The following is a 17,300-nucleotide window of genomic DNA, read 5'->3' as shown; positions in this document are numbered from 1 at the left end:
AAAAGGCATTCTACCCCCTTGACTGCCTTTTGTTTGCCTTTGTCTGAGATGTGACAACAGGAGCCAAACAACGTTGGGCAAAATGGCCTACTTTCCAACAATCCAGAGCAAACTTCACTCTGGAGGTCTCTTCTCCTTGGCTGTCAGCGAATGCTGCTTTGTTCCTCCCAGAACTGTGGCGGGCAACCTCCCTCCTCACTTTGCCAAGCAGGATCCCTTTGAATGTGTAGGTTAATGGGGCACTGGGGCAGATTGCAGATGAAAGAAGCTGAGCTGTGAAGATTAATTGCCCTTCTGTCACAGACAAGCGCGGCACAAGAGAGACAACCCACAATTTCTCCCACCACTGTTCGCCATGCAGAGTCCGTCTCTCTCTAGTCCTTTTGTCAGATGAGGATGCCGCACTCTATTAAAAGATCTGCATCCAAAGATGTAAAAGACTAGGTCCTGCACTCGCCAAAAATGGGTTTCTTTCTTCTACTAGGCTGAGAAGGATTAGTAGGAAGCCCAAGCATAGCATCTGAAGCACAAGGCTTCCCCTAAAGTCAGTGTAGCAAATGCCACTGGCAGGCAAGGAAATCTGAAACCTGCCTTCTAGCCAGAGCAGAACACAAGGGGGGAAAAACATTACTCATTGTATATACTCATGTATAAGTCTAGAAATTTTAGTCAAAAATTGTCCCCAAAAAAAAACCCCTGAATCGACTTATCCATGGGTCAGTGTAAGTTCTGCACTTTAACTCTTATTAAAAAAGGAACCATCTCCTAATGAAAGGTAAGAATGAAATCTGTCCTGGAAGCATTGACATGCCTCTACTCTCTCGTCCATCCAGCATTTAGTGTGAACAGTTATGTCTGCTGGAATACTGTAAATTCTTTGGCATTATTTTCCTTTGTTTCATCCTTTAGGTATTTTGCCCCTAAGTTTTACCTTCAACTTATTCATAGGTCTATCAAAATTAATAATTTTGGGCGCTAAACCTGCCCTCGACATATACATGAGGGCGACTTATAGTTAAGTATATACAGTACTTCCTCACCCCCTTATACAGCAGTGTGTGCTATTGGTTAGAGCAATACTAGACACAGGGAGGCTTGTATTCAAATCTATGCTCGATTGTAACTACCAGACGACTTTGAACAAGCCACTATTTCTGAGACTATCCAAGCTCAGAAGATTTATTTGAGGGAGGTGAAGGTGGAGTATGGATGTTACTGAGTATCTTGGAGGAAAAGCAACATAAAAATGAAGACTATGGCCCAGTCCAGACGGTCCGAAAATGGTGGCGCCCTGTACAGATGGGTGCTGCCATTATGATGTGCCGGACGCATAGCGTCTGCACATCACGGCGCCATTACAATGTCACAAGTGCGCCATTGGCGCACTGCGACATCGTAATGGCATCGCAAGAAGAACCCGCTTTTCGCAGGTTCTTTTTGGTCCACAGGGAAGCCCCACGATCTGGAGGCTGCGGCTTCCCCACGGACCAAAACTAGGCGCCGGGAGACCGTTCTTTTTGGGCGGTCTGTACCCCACCTTAGTATGCCAATACAACCAGATACTCTATGCACCTATTTTTGTTCTCCAACATGGCAGCCAGTGAGTTCCCAGTTCAAGATGTCAGTTCTCCTATACATCAAGGTGGGCCGCTGCAGTCCTTCAAGTTTTGGGCCTACAACTCCCATCAACCTTAGTCAATATAGTTTCTGGTAAAGGATCATGGACTTGCAATCACAAAACATTTGGATAGCCACAGCTGCCTGTCCCTGCTATATATGAAGAACAAACTAATTTGTCACATATAGATCCTCATGGAGCTGAAGCAGCCCCATCAACATAACAGAACAAGAACTGACCATGGCATGGAGCATACAATGCTACTAAGGGCAGGTGGCAAAGAAAGCCATTCTGGGAAAGGACATGGCTGGCACACTGAATAAGATAACTCTACATTGCAGCATTTTGTTAAAGGTTTTTAACAAAACAACCTGGGCCCAAAATCCCTGGTGAATTCTTTCTCCCACATACCTTTCCCTATTCTAGGGTTAACAAGAAAGGACTTGTGATGCCCCCCAAATCCTTTATTCATGTAAGACTAGAAGCAACCTTCAGCAGGGCCTTTCTGGTACCTGCACCAACTCTTTGGAACTTTCTGCCTAGAGGAAGATCATCTTATGTTTGTCTTATTGTTTCAATGGTTACATTTATGCATGTATGTATGTGCGCCTTCAAGTTGCCTGTCGACTAATGGAGACACCACAAATTTCACAAGGTTGTCTTAGGCAAGCAATACTCCAGAGGTGGGTTTTGTCAGTTCCTTCCTCTGAAATTCAGCTTACAGCACTTGATATTCCCATCTAAGTACTAAGCAGAGTTGACCCTGTTTAGCTTCCAAGATCCAATGGGATCTGGTGTTTCTACGGTATTTCGACTGCTACAGGATACAGTAACATTTTAAAACATTGAAAGTGAATAAAAATGACAAGTAAATAAAATAATCCAACTGGCCCTGCAAGCTAGAAATTATGGTTCATAAAAGCAAGAGAAAGGCAGGACAGGTTTGGGTGAAAGAAATTCCCTTGTGTGACTTTGCAGCTAGAAAAAGAAACCTGACCAGTGTCTCTGTTATTGATTTATCTAGAATTATTGTTGTTGAACTGTATAGCTTCGATCCATCGGGAGAGGTGGGAAAACATAAATAAAACTTATTATTCTTATTATATAATAACAACAACAGCAAGGTTTATTTATATTTCCCACCTCTCCCTGCGTATCAAGGCGGGATTACAACATAGATAAAATTACTATACACTAACAGGTAGTCCAAATACTGAAAATTTCAAGCATAGTTATTAAGCTGATTTTATCATTTATTGTTCCTACAACACCACATCTATAATTTTGAACCTTTTGCATACCCAACCACTGGAAACCTGCGTAGAACTGCTGGGCAAATGTTTAAAATAAATATAACCAAAGCAAAAGCTTTCACACTCAGCAGGAAAAGCTCATGCGCGTGAGGTCCATCTATGCTCATTGTCATCATGATAAACTATGGTTTACGCTACAGCTTAGCATTACTTCAGGAGACAGCAATGTTTTTGTCTTTCGTGTGAATTTTTTAAAAATTGTATTTTCATGGTCTGTGCAAACTTGAGAGTTTAGCATTACCTCTAAACCAGCTCAAAGAGAACAGAAAATCCTAGAGCGCTCCTTTCTTAGTGTATGTGTTAATGCAGCCTTTAAATACTGGTTCATAATGGCCACCTCTTAGGCCTGCATAATCCATGAGTGTACTATTTATTTATTCATTTTAAACCCAAAGACCCAACAACTCTCCTTTCTCCTGAAACGCAGCCACAGCACCACCTCTGGTGCTCAACATGCCAAGCAAAGGATCTGACATTGTTACTTGGAACAACTCTGTGGCTGCTGGAGAGGAAGCTGCAAGTGTGGATTAATAATGCTTCTCCCCATATAGACACACAAGCAACACATTCCCATCTACTGGAGATAATGGGAAAAGCAGACGCAGAAAAGCATGTGCCAAGACAAAAAAGGAAGGAAGCATGAAAGGTCTGTGAGGCATACAGGAAACTTAAAGAATTGCAAGCTTATAATTAACACATCGTCATTATTATTTCCTTGTTCCTTACAGAACGTCTGCTAAAAGGCCTCTTCCATAAGCTCCTTGGGGAAGGAGGGATGAAAACTAGATAACAAATCTTTTAGAACTTAGCCCTGGCTTTCTACACCCTCTCCAATATTTATTTAGGTGAAGTATACCATGTCTATACTTTACAGTTTACACACTAAAATCACTAAAAAACCCAAAACACCCCAATATGCCACTGCAACAATATAAATCCATTTAAACGCCTGAGTCAACTTCCAATGATCCAGTTAAAGGGACAATGGAGTGACAGGACTTGAAAAACTGCTTGAAAAACATGCACACATACACACCGTGAGGGGGCTAAATACATTTTCCTTAAAAGGGTCACCACTAAAAAGACCCTGCCTCTTGAACCTGCCAGCTCAATCTTATTTATTATCCTTCCTCTGGGTCCAGTGAGTTTGCAGAGTGTTTAGTTTAAGATGCTTAAGGAAGAACAGATGCCTAACAAGGAACCATTTTTAAAACATACTGTAGAACCAAAAAATCCTTCTAAAGCACATTTGCTCTGGCTCCTCAGCAAAAGCAGCACTGTTGCTGTCAGCATGCAATCCCACCCATGCAATGGCAAAAGTAGTGCCATAGGTAGGAATACAAATACAAATAATAAGTGTAGCTACTTATAAACTGCTTACAAGCTAGACTTATTGTTTGCATTCCTACCAATGGCACCACTTTTGCCATTGCATGGGTGACACAACAATGCCTAGAAAATTCTAACAGATTCAGGCCTACAAGATATAAGGGCGTGGAGGAACCACACCTGTATCAAGAAGCACTAGAGATCATATTGCAAACATACTTTGGATAATGAAGCACACTGAAGAATTTCAGAAGAAAATCAGCCTGTGCAAAACCTTTGGTTATGTAGACCAAAAACTATGGCTTGCTTTTAAAGAAATGGGTGAGTCACAACATTTGATAGTCCTGATGCATTCCCTGTAAGAGGCTACCATCAGGACAAAATACAGAGAAATGGAATGGTTTCCAATTGTCAAGGGGGACAGCCAAGACTGTGTTTTATCACCCTATCCATTTAACATGTTATTGATAATATCAAACATAAAGCAGGATTAGACCCATAGGAAAAAGGTGTAAAAATTAGAGGAAGGAACATCCATTATTTAAGATATGCAGATAACATCATACTATCAGCAGAAAACAGCAAAGACTCAGAAAGATTACAGAAGAAAGTCAAGGAAGAAAGTGCAAAGCCACGTTTACAACTGAACATTATGAAAACAAAAATAACCGACCACAGGTGATTTACATCATTTTAAAGTAATGATGAAAACACTGAAACAATACAAGGGTTTCCATACCTAGACTCAATCATTAATCATTTTGCTAAAGTTTTCATACTCTTCTTGTCATCACAGACATCAAGTGCTTTTTTAAAAATGTTATCGTTTGCAACAATAACTTCTCATAATAACCCGTACACCTTCCCAGGTCTCAAAAACTAGTGCAAGAAACATGACTTGGTGCAACCATAAAATGCAGAACAGGACCCTAAAAACACATACTAACTGCAGCCAAATTCTATGTAGACATAGTTAGCGCTACCTGCAATGCTGTTAAGAGATCATTCTTTATTTACCACACGAAAGCACAGAGGAATGTGTGCACACATGCCAGGAGGGCCATTCCTGCAACAGCACAGGGCAAAACCAAAGAGGGGAAAGTAGATGAAAAAGTTTAAACATTTCAGCATGAACTTCACATAAGCAAAGAAATCAGAGCAGGTGTTTGAGATGACTCAGTTATGAAACAGGAAAAACAACAAACTAGGGCAAGGAAAGATAGACACAGAAAACTTGCCTTATAAAGAATTAGCCCACAGGTCCATCAAGTTCACTAGTCTCTTTATCACTAGCACCTGTACACTGAGTAACAGCAGCTTGCCAGAGTTTCAGATAGAATTATTTTTCTCCCTCTTCAATCCTCAGCATCTCCAAAAACAGTGGTTCTTTACATACAAAGTGTGGTGCTCCACCATGAGATCCTTCACACTTTTCTTAAAATCTGGGAAGGTTATCTGGCCAATTTTAAACTGTGAGGCAGGACATACTCAGGAAGCTTCATGAGAGCATACAAAAGCTGAGAGAGGCATGTGTGCATGCACACAAGCCCACATGTTTCCTTTTCAAAGATGTAAAAAGCAGGGCAGACCAGATGTAGGATAAACTGAAGAGAGGAAGACAGGTTGCATTGAAGGGAGGCTTTAAAGAGGCCAATATGTTGGATGTGGTCTCAATAGATCTGGGTTTTACTCAGCAACCCAGAAAATTCACCTAGTGCCCTGGAGCCAGATTTTCCCTTTCTCTCAACCTGACTTGCCTCAAAAGTTTGTTGTGAGGATACTAAAGGAAGGAGAGATCACATATAAGTAAGATGAACAAATAAAGTTACCCACTATCAACCCAAGAACACCTACCTCTCCTGTGATTGGATTTGTTCCATACTTCTTTATCCAAGGGACAATATTTCTAAAACAACACAAACATGCAACAGTCAGGAACATTTTCAACCTCCTAAAAGCCTGATACAGATAGCAAAGTGAGCTGAGAAGAGCTCTCTCTGACTGGTATCTCAGCTGCAAACTTACTCTGCATATTTAACACTGCTCACCTGTTAGTCAAGGATCAGAAGCAAAATGTATCAGTAGTGAGGACAAGTGTTCTGAACGGAAAAAAGGGACCTAACTATTAGGCCTGTTACAGACTGCCAAAATAAAGCTGCTTCGGGTCTCTTTGGAGGTATGCTATTTAAATGATGCTTGGGTCCTAAGAGTCCGGAGGTCGCGCCAAAGCCACACTCCATTCCTAAGCACTGGAGTCCAGCTTTGGTGCAGCTTTCGGATTCTTAGGATGCATGCATCATTTAAACAGCATACCTCCAAAGAGACCCGAAGCAGCTTTATTTTGGCAGTCTGTAACAGACCTCAGTAAACAAAAAGAGAAAATTAGATCGCCAATATAGGCTATATGATTAAACAAACCACTAATGGTATAGGTTACTTACAGATGGCTTAGTAGGTAAGAAGGGTAAGAAAAGCCATACTATGATAACACGATTGTAAGCTTGCCCATATATTTTTCACCTCCATCCCCCTTTAAAGATGCCTTGTCCTGACTATGACAGGCTTTGTGCAGCTTTTAATGCATCTGGTTCTGGGTGTGATTCCCAGAACTTCAAACAGTATGCAGAAAAGATGCCAGCTTCAGCTCCTGAAGATCTGCTGCTAGTTAGTGTAGTCAATACTAATCTAAATGGGCCATGGTTGTTTTAAGATAGACCTAGCTTTTAATGGAAATTATTGTTGTATTGTAATTTTACGATTGGGAGAGGCGAGAAATATAAATTATTATTATTATTATTATTATTATTATTATTATTAGCCTCACCATTCCCTATGTATCCCTCCCAAAGTTGTGAATGCAGTGGGAAAGAATGATCATCCCAGAAAGTAGCGTACTGTTCTGAAGTCAAGGCTAAACAATAGCTGTTCTCCCCTTATAGAAAGTCCTCTGGGAATTGTAGCCCAAAAAAGTAACCTTCATGAACGTTATGTATTAGAGTCAGGTCCCAAAGAGCCCTTTGCTAAGAACCCTCTGAAAGAACTGCACATTTGGTCCAGATTCTAACTGGCTGAATTACTAATTTGATACCAATGAAAAATAGGGATTGGAAAAGTAATCACTTACAGCAAGTCAAAGATGGTTCCTTCTGGTGTACAAACAGGATACTCAAATGGTTGCAAAGATAAGCTAGTAGGGAGAAAATGAATTAAAAGATTAGCAGAACACATTGGGACGATACAGACATAAACCACAGCTTAGAGTTACAAAAACAAGATTAGCCTCCCTGTGGACTTGTGTGTACTCCCCTTCATTTGGCATAGCCAAAGTGGAGCTTGCAAGCTTTTGCTTGCCATCGCCAGCAGTTTGCCATGTTGCCTCAGCCTGAAGACGTTGCTACTAATTCTAACAAAGGTCAGTTCACAAAAGTTAGTTAACAAACCAACTTCAAATTATAGTTTATGAAGCTGACTTCCTTTCTCTAATCATAGAATCATAGAATCATAGAATCATGGAGTTGGAAGAGACCACAAGGGCCATCCAGTCCAACCCCCTGCCATGCAGAAACTCTCAAAGCATCCCCGACAGATGGCCATCCAGCCTCTGCTCAAAGACCTCCAAAGGAGGAGACTCCGCCACACTCCACTGTCGAACTACCCTTACTGTCAGGAAGTTCTTCCTAATGTTGAGGTGGAATCTCTTTTCCTGCAGCTTGCATCCATTGCTCCGGGTCCTGTTCTCTGGAGCAGCAGAAAACAAGCTTGCTCCCTCCTCAGTATGACATCCCTTCAAATATTTAAACAGAGATATCATATCACCTCTGAACCTTCTTTTCTCCATAGCTGAGGCAAACCAACGTTTAGTAAAGACAACATAACTGTTGTTAATTTGAAATAGAAATGGAAGTTGTATCTCCTTTTGACTGTGCCAGAAACAAAGGGGGGTGTGCAGAGCAGAAGATGAACAGAAGCCATCTTCTGTCCTTGAAAAGTAGCAGTGGGTAACTTGTGAACCACCAGATATTGTTGGACTGCAACTCCTATCAGCCTAGTCAGCAGTCAGTGGTATGTGATCATGGAAGTGGTATCCAAACAACATCTAGTGGGTCACATGATGTTGACTCCTGTAGTAGAGCAGCCTTTAGCTCACAGTTTATGTTACTTTTTAGACTACAGCTGCCAGCATGACCAAGGTAGCATTGGCACCTGCCATCCTGGGAATAGCATTCTGGAAAAAAAAAACATTTTTCTAAGTTCTGGTGTTATATCCAAGCACCAACTTAGCTAAATTCTACTTAACTGATGAGAAAATACGTAAATAAACATATAGCTTTTATTTCTCTCTCTTGTTGAGGGAAGTTACATGCAGAGAGCCCTTTTTCTAATTTAAATATTTATAACCTCTCTTACTACCACCAAGCAGTCAAGCAGATTATAAAGACTAAAACCCGTTAGGAATAAAATCCAAAAAAAAAGAACAGACATCAATTCCATTGTACAACCTAATAAGAGAAACAAAAGTAGCATTAATTAAGAAAAATGTAATTCATTAAACTGACTAGGAAATACAGTCCCCCCTCCGTTCTCGAGGTCTTTGGACTTGCGTCCCTCGCGCCTATATTCAAGACAATGGGGCTTGAATATAGGCGAAACTCTGTTTTTGCGAGGGGGTCCGGAACGGATCCCCCATGAAAAAGGAGGGACGGCTGTAATATGGTTTTGAGTTAGCATTTGTGCAATCCTAGGCATGATTACCCAAAGGTTAAGTCCCACTGTGTCCAATAACTGGTCTAAGTCTAATTGCCAGTCCCAAAAAAAGCAGAGCCACTGAATGGTACATCAACATTTATGCGAACCCCACTGATTCAGTAAGCCCACTCTAGCTGGGACTAACCATTAGATTTGGGCCAGCGTGTTTTGGACTGCTGCCCTAACCCCAGCCTTGTATTTAAGCACTAGACTGGTAGGCACAGGCAAGAAGGAATTGCACGCAGGTGAGGGGTGGTGAGGATGGTCTTCCTCTGCCCTCCGCAACAAAAGAAGAAATGTGGTGACTTGCTACACAAGCCTCGGGGCTCTGTGTCCCTCTTCTGCCAGCTCCCAGCAGGCAATGAGGCTAATAATTTTGATAGACTTACTTCATTAAAACAGAAAGAAATATGTCAAAACCAGTATTTCTGGGTATTTTGCAGCTGGAACCACACCTCCAAAAACACTCTTATTCCTAGCAGTAGCAGTTGTTCACTGCCATCAAGTTGACCTCAACTTATGGCAACCCTATGAACAAGAAACCTCTAAGTCATCCAATTCTCAGCAACACTGCTCAGGTCTTGCAGGCTCAGGGTCACTATGGCTTTCTTCACTGAGTCTATCTGGAATGTGGTTTTCTTCTCTTCCTACTAGCTTCCACCTTGCCAAGCATTATTAATAAATAATAAAATAAATAATAAAAATTTTATTCTTGTTTCCTCGCCTCTCTCACTGGATCGAAGCGGGGTTACAGACTAGATAAAATCCAACATATACATAAAAATCTTTAAACAAAATTACTAACATTAAAATCTCAGCATATCAATAACAATTAACAATTAAATTACCAGTTAACAATACAATCGGGGAATAGACCAGCATATCTTTCAGGGAACATGTCAGTCAATATATTATATCATATCGTGGTAGGCTTGGTGGGAAAAACTCGGTTTTAATCACTTTCTTGAATACCTGTAGTGAGGTCACCAAGCGGATATCCTCAGGAAGGCTATTCCACAAACTCGGGAGCCCTTATAGAAAAGGCTCTTTGCGAAGTGGAGACATATTTTGCGAAGTGGAGACATATTTGGGATTCCTTGTTTCCAATAGATTTGTACCCGATGATCTGAGGGTGCAGGGTGGATTATGAAGGGAGAGGCGGTCCCTTATTGGTTTTTCTAGTATGAAGTCTAGCCCTTCAAATGTTTTTGGCTTCAGCATCCAGGAGCCCCAACCAGCATGGAATTAGTGGTTGCCGTCCAAAACATCTGCAGAACTAAACTTTCCCCATGTGTGGTGTATACAGTATTGACCTAGATGGACCAACAGGTGATTCAGATTAAATTCTGATAGGAGAAATATGAAGAATTTAATTAGCACAGTAGAAAGTACACTCGTCCCTCCACATTCATCGGGGTTAGTGGCACAGGCCCATGAATTTGGAAAATCCACAAATAACAAAAACATTGCATTTTTACCTGAGAGAACACCTCTCTAGGAATCTTTAGATCCTCCAGTGCAACTCTGTGGTCAACATCTGCCAGACACTGACCATAGAATTGCGCTACAAATGCCTAGTGGAGTGTTCTCTCTAGGAATCTCTAGATCCTTCAATGCGACATTTGGTTCACAGAGTTGCGTTGGAGGACCTTGATAGTCCTAGAGAGAACATGTTAATAAAATCCATAAATAATCAAATCCACAAAAGCCAAAACCGCAAATGTGGAAGGACGAGTGTAATATGCTTTAAAGCTCTTTAAAACTCACCTGCAGTGATCAAAAGGTAGACGCCTGAAGTTGGACTGTGGAATTTCTGTTCAAAGAAAAAAAGAGCACATTTCATGTATGAACCTTAATCAACTAGGGATCACTATAATACAGTCACTCTAAATTGTGATCATAACAAGTTGTTTAAGCACAACATGTATCAAACAAAGGTTTCTCTGTAAATGAACATTAAGCCTATCCTGTTCCAACCCACGCTACCAAGGAAAGAAGAAACAAAAAAGGAGAAAAAGAGCAAGCATTGCTTTGACAATTCTACAGGATAGTTCTCTCTTGCATGCATTAAAGAATTCCACAAGAAGAAGAGGCAGGGATGTACTGGTGACTGCATGTCTGATGTTATATCTGCCATGCCACCTCAGCATCTTCGGGTCCAATGTGGATGGCTGCAAAGGGACATCTACATGTAGTATGGTGGCCAGAGTACTGGACTGCAACTTGGGAGACTCAGATTCAAATTCCCATTCAACAATGAAACCTTAGGCCTGTCACTTTCTCAGTGTGACCCACACCTTTTAGAGTTGCGTCTGTGAGGCTAAAAGTGGAGAAGAGTTATGTATGCCACCCTGAACTCACTAGAGGAAAGCCAAGATATAAATTGAACTAAGTAACAAACATCCATTCGGGAGCCCAGACTGGAGGTTTTGACAAGAGTGGCAGACCCAGAGGTAAGCAACTACTTTTGTGTAGGCATTCCTTTGCAGATGCACAGCTTGTAAATAACAATAAATAATGATATGTTTTTATAGTTTTTTGTGGGGTTTTTGGGCAAAGTGGCCATGTTCTGGAAGAGTTTGTTCCTGACGTTTCACCAGCATCTGTGGATAGCATCTTCAGAGAATGCTGGAATGGAAGAGAGTGGGGTATATATACACTGTGTGACCTTTGGTTGAGAGGAAGTGATTTACGTGTTAATCTCTGTGTTGGCCTGCTGTTGAATGGCAAGGCCTCAGGGGGGTCTCTTTAATGAATGATTCACTGTCTGCTAGGAAATCTTCCTAACCCTGAGTTTTCATTTGCATGAGCTGGTTCTTGATTTTGGTGTTTTTCAGATGCTGGAGAAATGTCAGCAATAAACTCTTCCAGAACATGGCGACATAGTCCAAAAACTCCAGAAAAAACTATGGATTCTGGCCGCAAAAGCCTTCAACTTCACAATGATATGTTTTTATTTCTTACCCACCTCTCCCCAAGGCTTGAGGTAAGGTACAACATAGATTAAAATACAATATATCTTACCATTACATACATATGTTGAAACACATAAACATAGTATTTAAACAACGATTACATGTTAAAACCATCCAGATTAAAATATACTGACTTAAAATTCACAATTTAAAATTGACTGGGTAGACCTGCCAGAAAAGACTGGCCTTAAATACTGTTTTAAATTCAGATAGCATATCCAACAGTCAAATCTCTCCCACCAGGTCATTCCACAGTCTAGGGGTGGGTGATGAAAGAGGCCTCTGGGTGACAGTTGCCAGTCTAGTCTTGGCTGGTTAAAGTAAATGACCCCCAGAGGACCTGAGTGTATGGGGGGGGGTATATGAAATGATAAGATCCCTCGCTTCACATGACAAACCAGGTGAATGTGGCAGTCAGGAGCGCCTGTTATCAGCTTTGGCTGATACGCCAGCTGCACCCTTTCCTAGAAGGGACCTAGAAACTGAAGTACATGCACCGGTAACCTCGCGAATCGATTTCTGTAATGCGCTCTACATGGGCTACCCTTGTGCCTAGTCTAGAAACTCCAATTACACTCATCCCTCCATATTTGTGGCTTTGATACTTGCGGATTCGATTATTCACGGATTTGATCAATATGTTCTCTCTAGGAATATCTAGGTCCCCCAGTTAAACTCTATGGTCAGTTTTAACTAAAAGTTCCTCCGAAAGACCCAGAGATTCCTAGAGAGAATACTTTACTAGACATTTGTAGCTTCTCCAGGGCAGTTCTAAGGTCAGTGTCTGTTGGATGTTGACCCCAGAGTTGCACTGGAGGACCTAGAGATTCCTAGAGAGGTGTCCTTCAGGTAAAAACATGGTGTTTTTGTTATTTGCGGTTTTTCCATATTCATGGGGGTCTTGTGCCCCTAACCCTAGCAAATATGGAGGGACAAGTGTAGTACAAAACATGGCAGTCAGGTTAGTTAACAGAAATTCTAGGAGTGACCGGATAACACCGATTCTAAAGTCACTCCCCTGGCTGCCTATTAGTTTCTGGGCACAGTACAAGGTATTGGTTATTATCTTTAAAGCCTTACATGGCTTGGGTCCAATCTATTTAAGGGATCGTCTACTTCCATACAATCCACCCCACACACTCTGGTCTTCTGGGAGGAATTTACTGCAGCCTTTAAAGACCAGATGAACTGCAACCTCCCAGAAGACCTTTTCTGCAACTGCTCCCAGGCTATGGAACGGCCGGCCGGATGAGATTCATCAAACTGCCTTAGGGACCCTTCCTCAGCCATACAAGTTAGGAAGGTGCCTATTGTGTGAGGTATTTAAAAGAGGTTCCACAGATCCAAGACATACCTGCTTTTTTTCCTCCGTAAAAATGGGTATACTCTGTACAAGTTATGTACCTGAAAAGAGAAAGGCCGAGTTAGAGAACGCCGTGGCCATCGGTCACCAAGAAACATTGTGTAGCCTTGAAAGAGATACCCCAACATTTTACTCTTGTTATATGCACATACGTATGTGACATCTATAGGCGCAGAGCCCCTTGTAACATCACTGAAGAAAGGGGGACCTTGGTATCCTCTGGAAAAGGAGGGCCGACTGTAATTTAATGGTGTGTGTAACCCAAATCCTGGAATGCAGAGTATGAGGAGATGCTCCTGGTCGCCTTTCACTCCTCACCAGGGGCTATGTTGGCCTGGGGTGATGGGAGCTGTAGTTCATGGTATCTGGGGCGGGGTGGGGGGGGACCACATGATCCAAGGCCAGGTTTTGGTTCCAACTTCAAATGGTAAACAGGCTTACTACATTGCCCCACTACTCTCTTCTTGTGCTGCTGCTACTCCACTTTGACTGCTCTGGCTGCCTCCTCTTGCATTCTGGGATTTGTAGTTGAGTGAGGCCTAAGAGCTCCCTGGCTGAGCGTTCTAAAGGCTCCTCCTTAAACTGCAAATCCCAGGATGCAACAGGCGGCAGCCAGGGCAGCTCAAGTGGAACAGCAGCGCTGAAAGAGCGCTCTCCTTTAGAGTAGGGCTCCAATTCGGGCGCGGCCATGGCAACCCTCCCTCTGAAGGCGGCCCTTGCCAGGAGAAGCCCGGGCCAGCTTCCCTGACGGGGGGCTCCCTGGGCCCAAAGCAAGGGCTCCAAAGCTCCACTCACATCTTGTCCTTCTGGTGCTGCCTCTTCCCCATGGCGCCGGCTGCAGCGCCTCACCTCCAGCCGAAGAAAGCAGAGGCCACTTCCCCCAAGACGCCTCGCCTCCCCAGCAAGCCCCAAGCCCAGCCACTTCCGGCCCAGGGCGGTGCGCCGCTCATTTCCTCCCGTCCGGGAACAAGGAGCGCTCGCTTCCGGTTCCGCCTTGGGCCGCCCCTCCCCTCCAGGAGAGAAGAAGGGGAGGAGCCAAGGAAAGAGCGCCGCCCCCTTTTGGGCTTCATTGCTTTGGAACCTTTCGGACTCCGCTTGGGGGGAAATCTAGGGCATCTCCTTACCTTCGCAGGGTTCTATCTATCTATCTATCTATCTATCTACACACACACACACACACACATTAGATATAGATGCAGCTATCTTGTATTAATGACATTATATTTAATGTTTTATATATATTTATATTATATATAGCTATATCTATATATTATTTATATACATAAATTATATATTAGATAGATTATATTATATATTTAATATAATATATATCTATATTATATATATTATACAGTATATATATATATGCTGTCTATTATATATATTATACAATATATACATATATGCTGCATATTATATATATATATATATACTGTATATATATATATATACACACACACACACACACACATATAATACAGTATATATTGTTATTAGCTTTATTTATAAAGCGCCATAAATGTACACAGCACTGTACAAAAACAAATTATATATATACACACACACACATAATACAGTATATATATATATATATATATATATATATATATATATATATATATATGCTGTATATTATATATATATTATACAGTGTGTGTGTATATATATATATATAAATGTATATATGGGTACTAATTTACTTGGTCATAGCCTTCAGAAGGGGGTGAAAAGTGTGTAATATAATGATAATATTTTGTAAAGTTTTATTATACATGTTGTATTATTATACATGTTTATTATACATAATAATAATAACAATAATAATAATAATAGGATTTATTTATATGCCGCCCAATCACTGGGAATCCGGGTGGCTTACAACAGAGGGGATAACAGACGGTTCCCTGCCCTCAGGCTTACAATCTAAAAAGACATGACACAAAAGAAGGGAATGGTGGGGGGAGAGACATTAGACATATTTATTATACATGTTGTATTCTGGACCATAAAACATATGTGTGTGTGTGTGTGTGTGTGTAGTGCAACAAGAGAAAAAGAATGGGAAAGAGTATAAGGCGGAGGGGAAAATACAGAATGGTCCAAAGTCAATTTGAGCTCTCATACAGAGAAGGCTCAATGTCTCACAGAACTAGTTTTCCGAATGCCCTCGCACTGAGCCAGGGCAGTTCAAGCAGTCTCAGACTGGATGCTTTCTGCAGGGTGTTTGGAAGCAATAATCTTCTAGTCATGGGGTTGGCATAGACATTCCCCCAGCGTCCTGAAGTGGATCGGTCGACCCTGGAGAACTGGGTTCAAATACCAGCTCAGCCATGGGAAATTCATATGGGCAGGTCACACTCTCTCAGCCTCGGGGGAAGGCAAACAGACCCCCTCTGAGTGAATCTTGCCACAAAAACCCTGCGCTAGGTTTGCCATAGGTCGGGAATGACTTGGAAGGCACATGATGACAACAGCAAAGTTGACCATATGCCACAAAAATGAAATTGCCAACTTCAGTTTTGGGGGACATACAAGCAGTTTAAGTTAATGTATATGTCGACACCTTCCCTCTTATCTTCCACCTCCTCCCAATTTTAAAACAACTTTCCCAGTTTGGAAATACACATTCGTAGATATACAAACCAGTGAGATCCTCCAACCACTGAAGATCACAGGAACATAAAGAATATATAAACGTCAAGGGTAAATATTAAGTATCAAAAATTGACCCAATGCAACACTTCAGCCTCCTGGGAAACTGCATTGCAAAACTGGAACAGCCAGGGAGCGTGTTCTCCTCTGGTTCACACAAAAGAATCTGAAATATGGTTGCCACCAATAATAATAATAGCATTTTCTTACTGGTTTTTCTGTTTTGCCTCACATATACTTACTTACCAGTTATTGTCAAATACCTGAATATGAAAGAGAGAAACATCATAAATTAACGTGAAGTCGAAGGCTTTCACGGCCGGCATCCATAGTTTTTTTGTGGGGTTTTTGGGCTATGTGGCCATGTTCTGGAAGAGTTTATTCCTGACATTTCACCAGTGTCAGTGGCTGGCATCTTCAGAGAACTGGTTTGCTCTATTGGTGTTGGTTAGCCACCTTGAACACTAGACAGATGAAATAAAATCAGATGATACTGCAAGCTTAAATAGTTGCCCTTTCTCCTTTGGTCTGTTCTGCCACTGGATTTGTCTTTGGATTTCCAAGGGGGTGGGCAAAGTGTGGTCCTCCAGAGGCCTCTCCACACTACACAATTATTGCGCTATGATTCTACTTTACCTGCCAGGGTTATGTCCTATGGGATTCTGACATTTGCACAGTAGAGAGGGGCATTTAGAATTCTTTGCCAGATAGTTCTAGTGCCTACCCAAACTACAAACCCCAGGATCCCACAGGATGCAGCCATGACACTTAAAAAGCAGCATCACAGCACTATAACTATATAGTGTGAAAGGAGCCCAGATGTTGTTGGATTGCAACGCCCAGCATCCCTCATCATTGGCTATTCTGGCTAAGCTTGTTGGGTGCTATGGTCTTGACAAAATCTCAACAACCACAACTTCTTCAGTCCTGTCTGGAGGGCAGGGTGGATGAAATTCCCTACCGTACAACGTGACCCATTAGGAGAACCCCTCATAAGACCATGGGAATAGCTGCCTGACACATTTGTCCACTGTGTTTGAGTCTGCAGCGGAAACAAGAGTATACTTGTTCAGGTTTTATAGTAACCAGTAGTGGAGAAAACCCAATGTAAAATACGAGAGGCTGTTACACAACTCTTGCTCTATGATCAGCTTGTCAATCTCATTTCATATTGATGCATTCATTGGTGCAACCTGTGTCTTCCCCTCCTGTTTACGGTGTGTTTCGTAAAGACGGTTTTGCAACAACCCACAGTACAAACAAATAAAATTCACTTCCAACTGAAAACAAAAGCTGATTCAAGA

General features: G+C 41.8%; 1 protein-coding gene across 1 annotated transcript in view; it reads right to left on the bottom strand.

The window, feature by feature from the left end:
- The window catches only part of PPIL2 (peptidylprolyl isomerase like 2), a 71,885-nt gene extending 57,607 nt beyond the window's left edge, over positions 1 to 14,278 (bottom strand). The window contains exons 1-5 of the mRNA XM_089489931.1: positions 14,140 to 14,278; positions 13,336 to 13,385; positions 10,774 to 10,819; positions 7,385 to 7,447; positions 6,115 to 6,166 (exon numbers count right to left, since the gene is read on the bottom strand). Of these exons, the coding sequence (XP_089346057.1) occupies positions 6,115 to 6,166; positions 7,385 to 7,447; positions 10,774 to 10,819; positions 13,336 to 13,385; positions 14,140 to 14,171 (243 nt within the window). The 5' untranslated portion in view covers positions 14,172 to 14,278. The remainder of the gene's footprint in view (positions 1 to 6,114; positions 6,167 to 7,384; positions 7,448 to 10,773; positions 10,820 to 13,335; positions 13,386 to 14,139) is intronic.
- Positions 14,279 to 17,300: the final 3,022 nt, after the last annotated feature.

Source organism: Sceloporus occidentalis, unplaced genomic scaffold (genome assembly GCF_023333645.1).
Source record: "Sceloporus occidentalis isolate IW3139 unplaced genomic scaffold, rSceOcc1.0.p SCAF_41, whole genome shotgun sequence".
NCBI lineage: Eukaryota > Metazoa > Chordata > Lepidosauria > Squamata > Phrynosomatidae > Sceloporus > Sceloporus occidentalis.
Note: the sequence above shows the minus strand (reverse complement) of the source record. Positions and strands in the feature narration are given on the sequence as shown.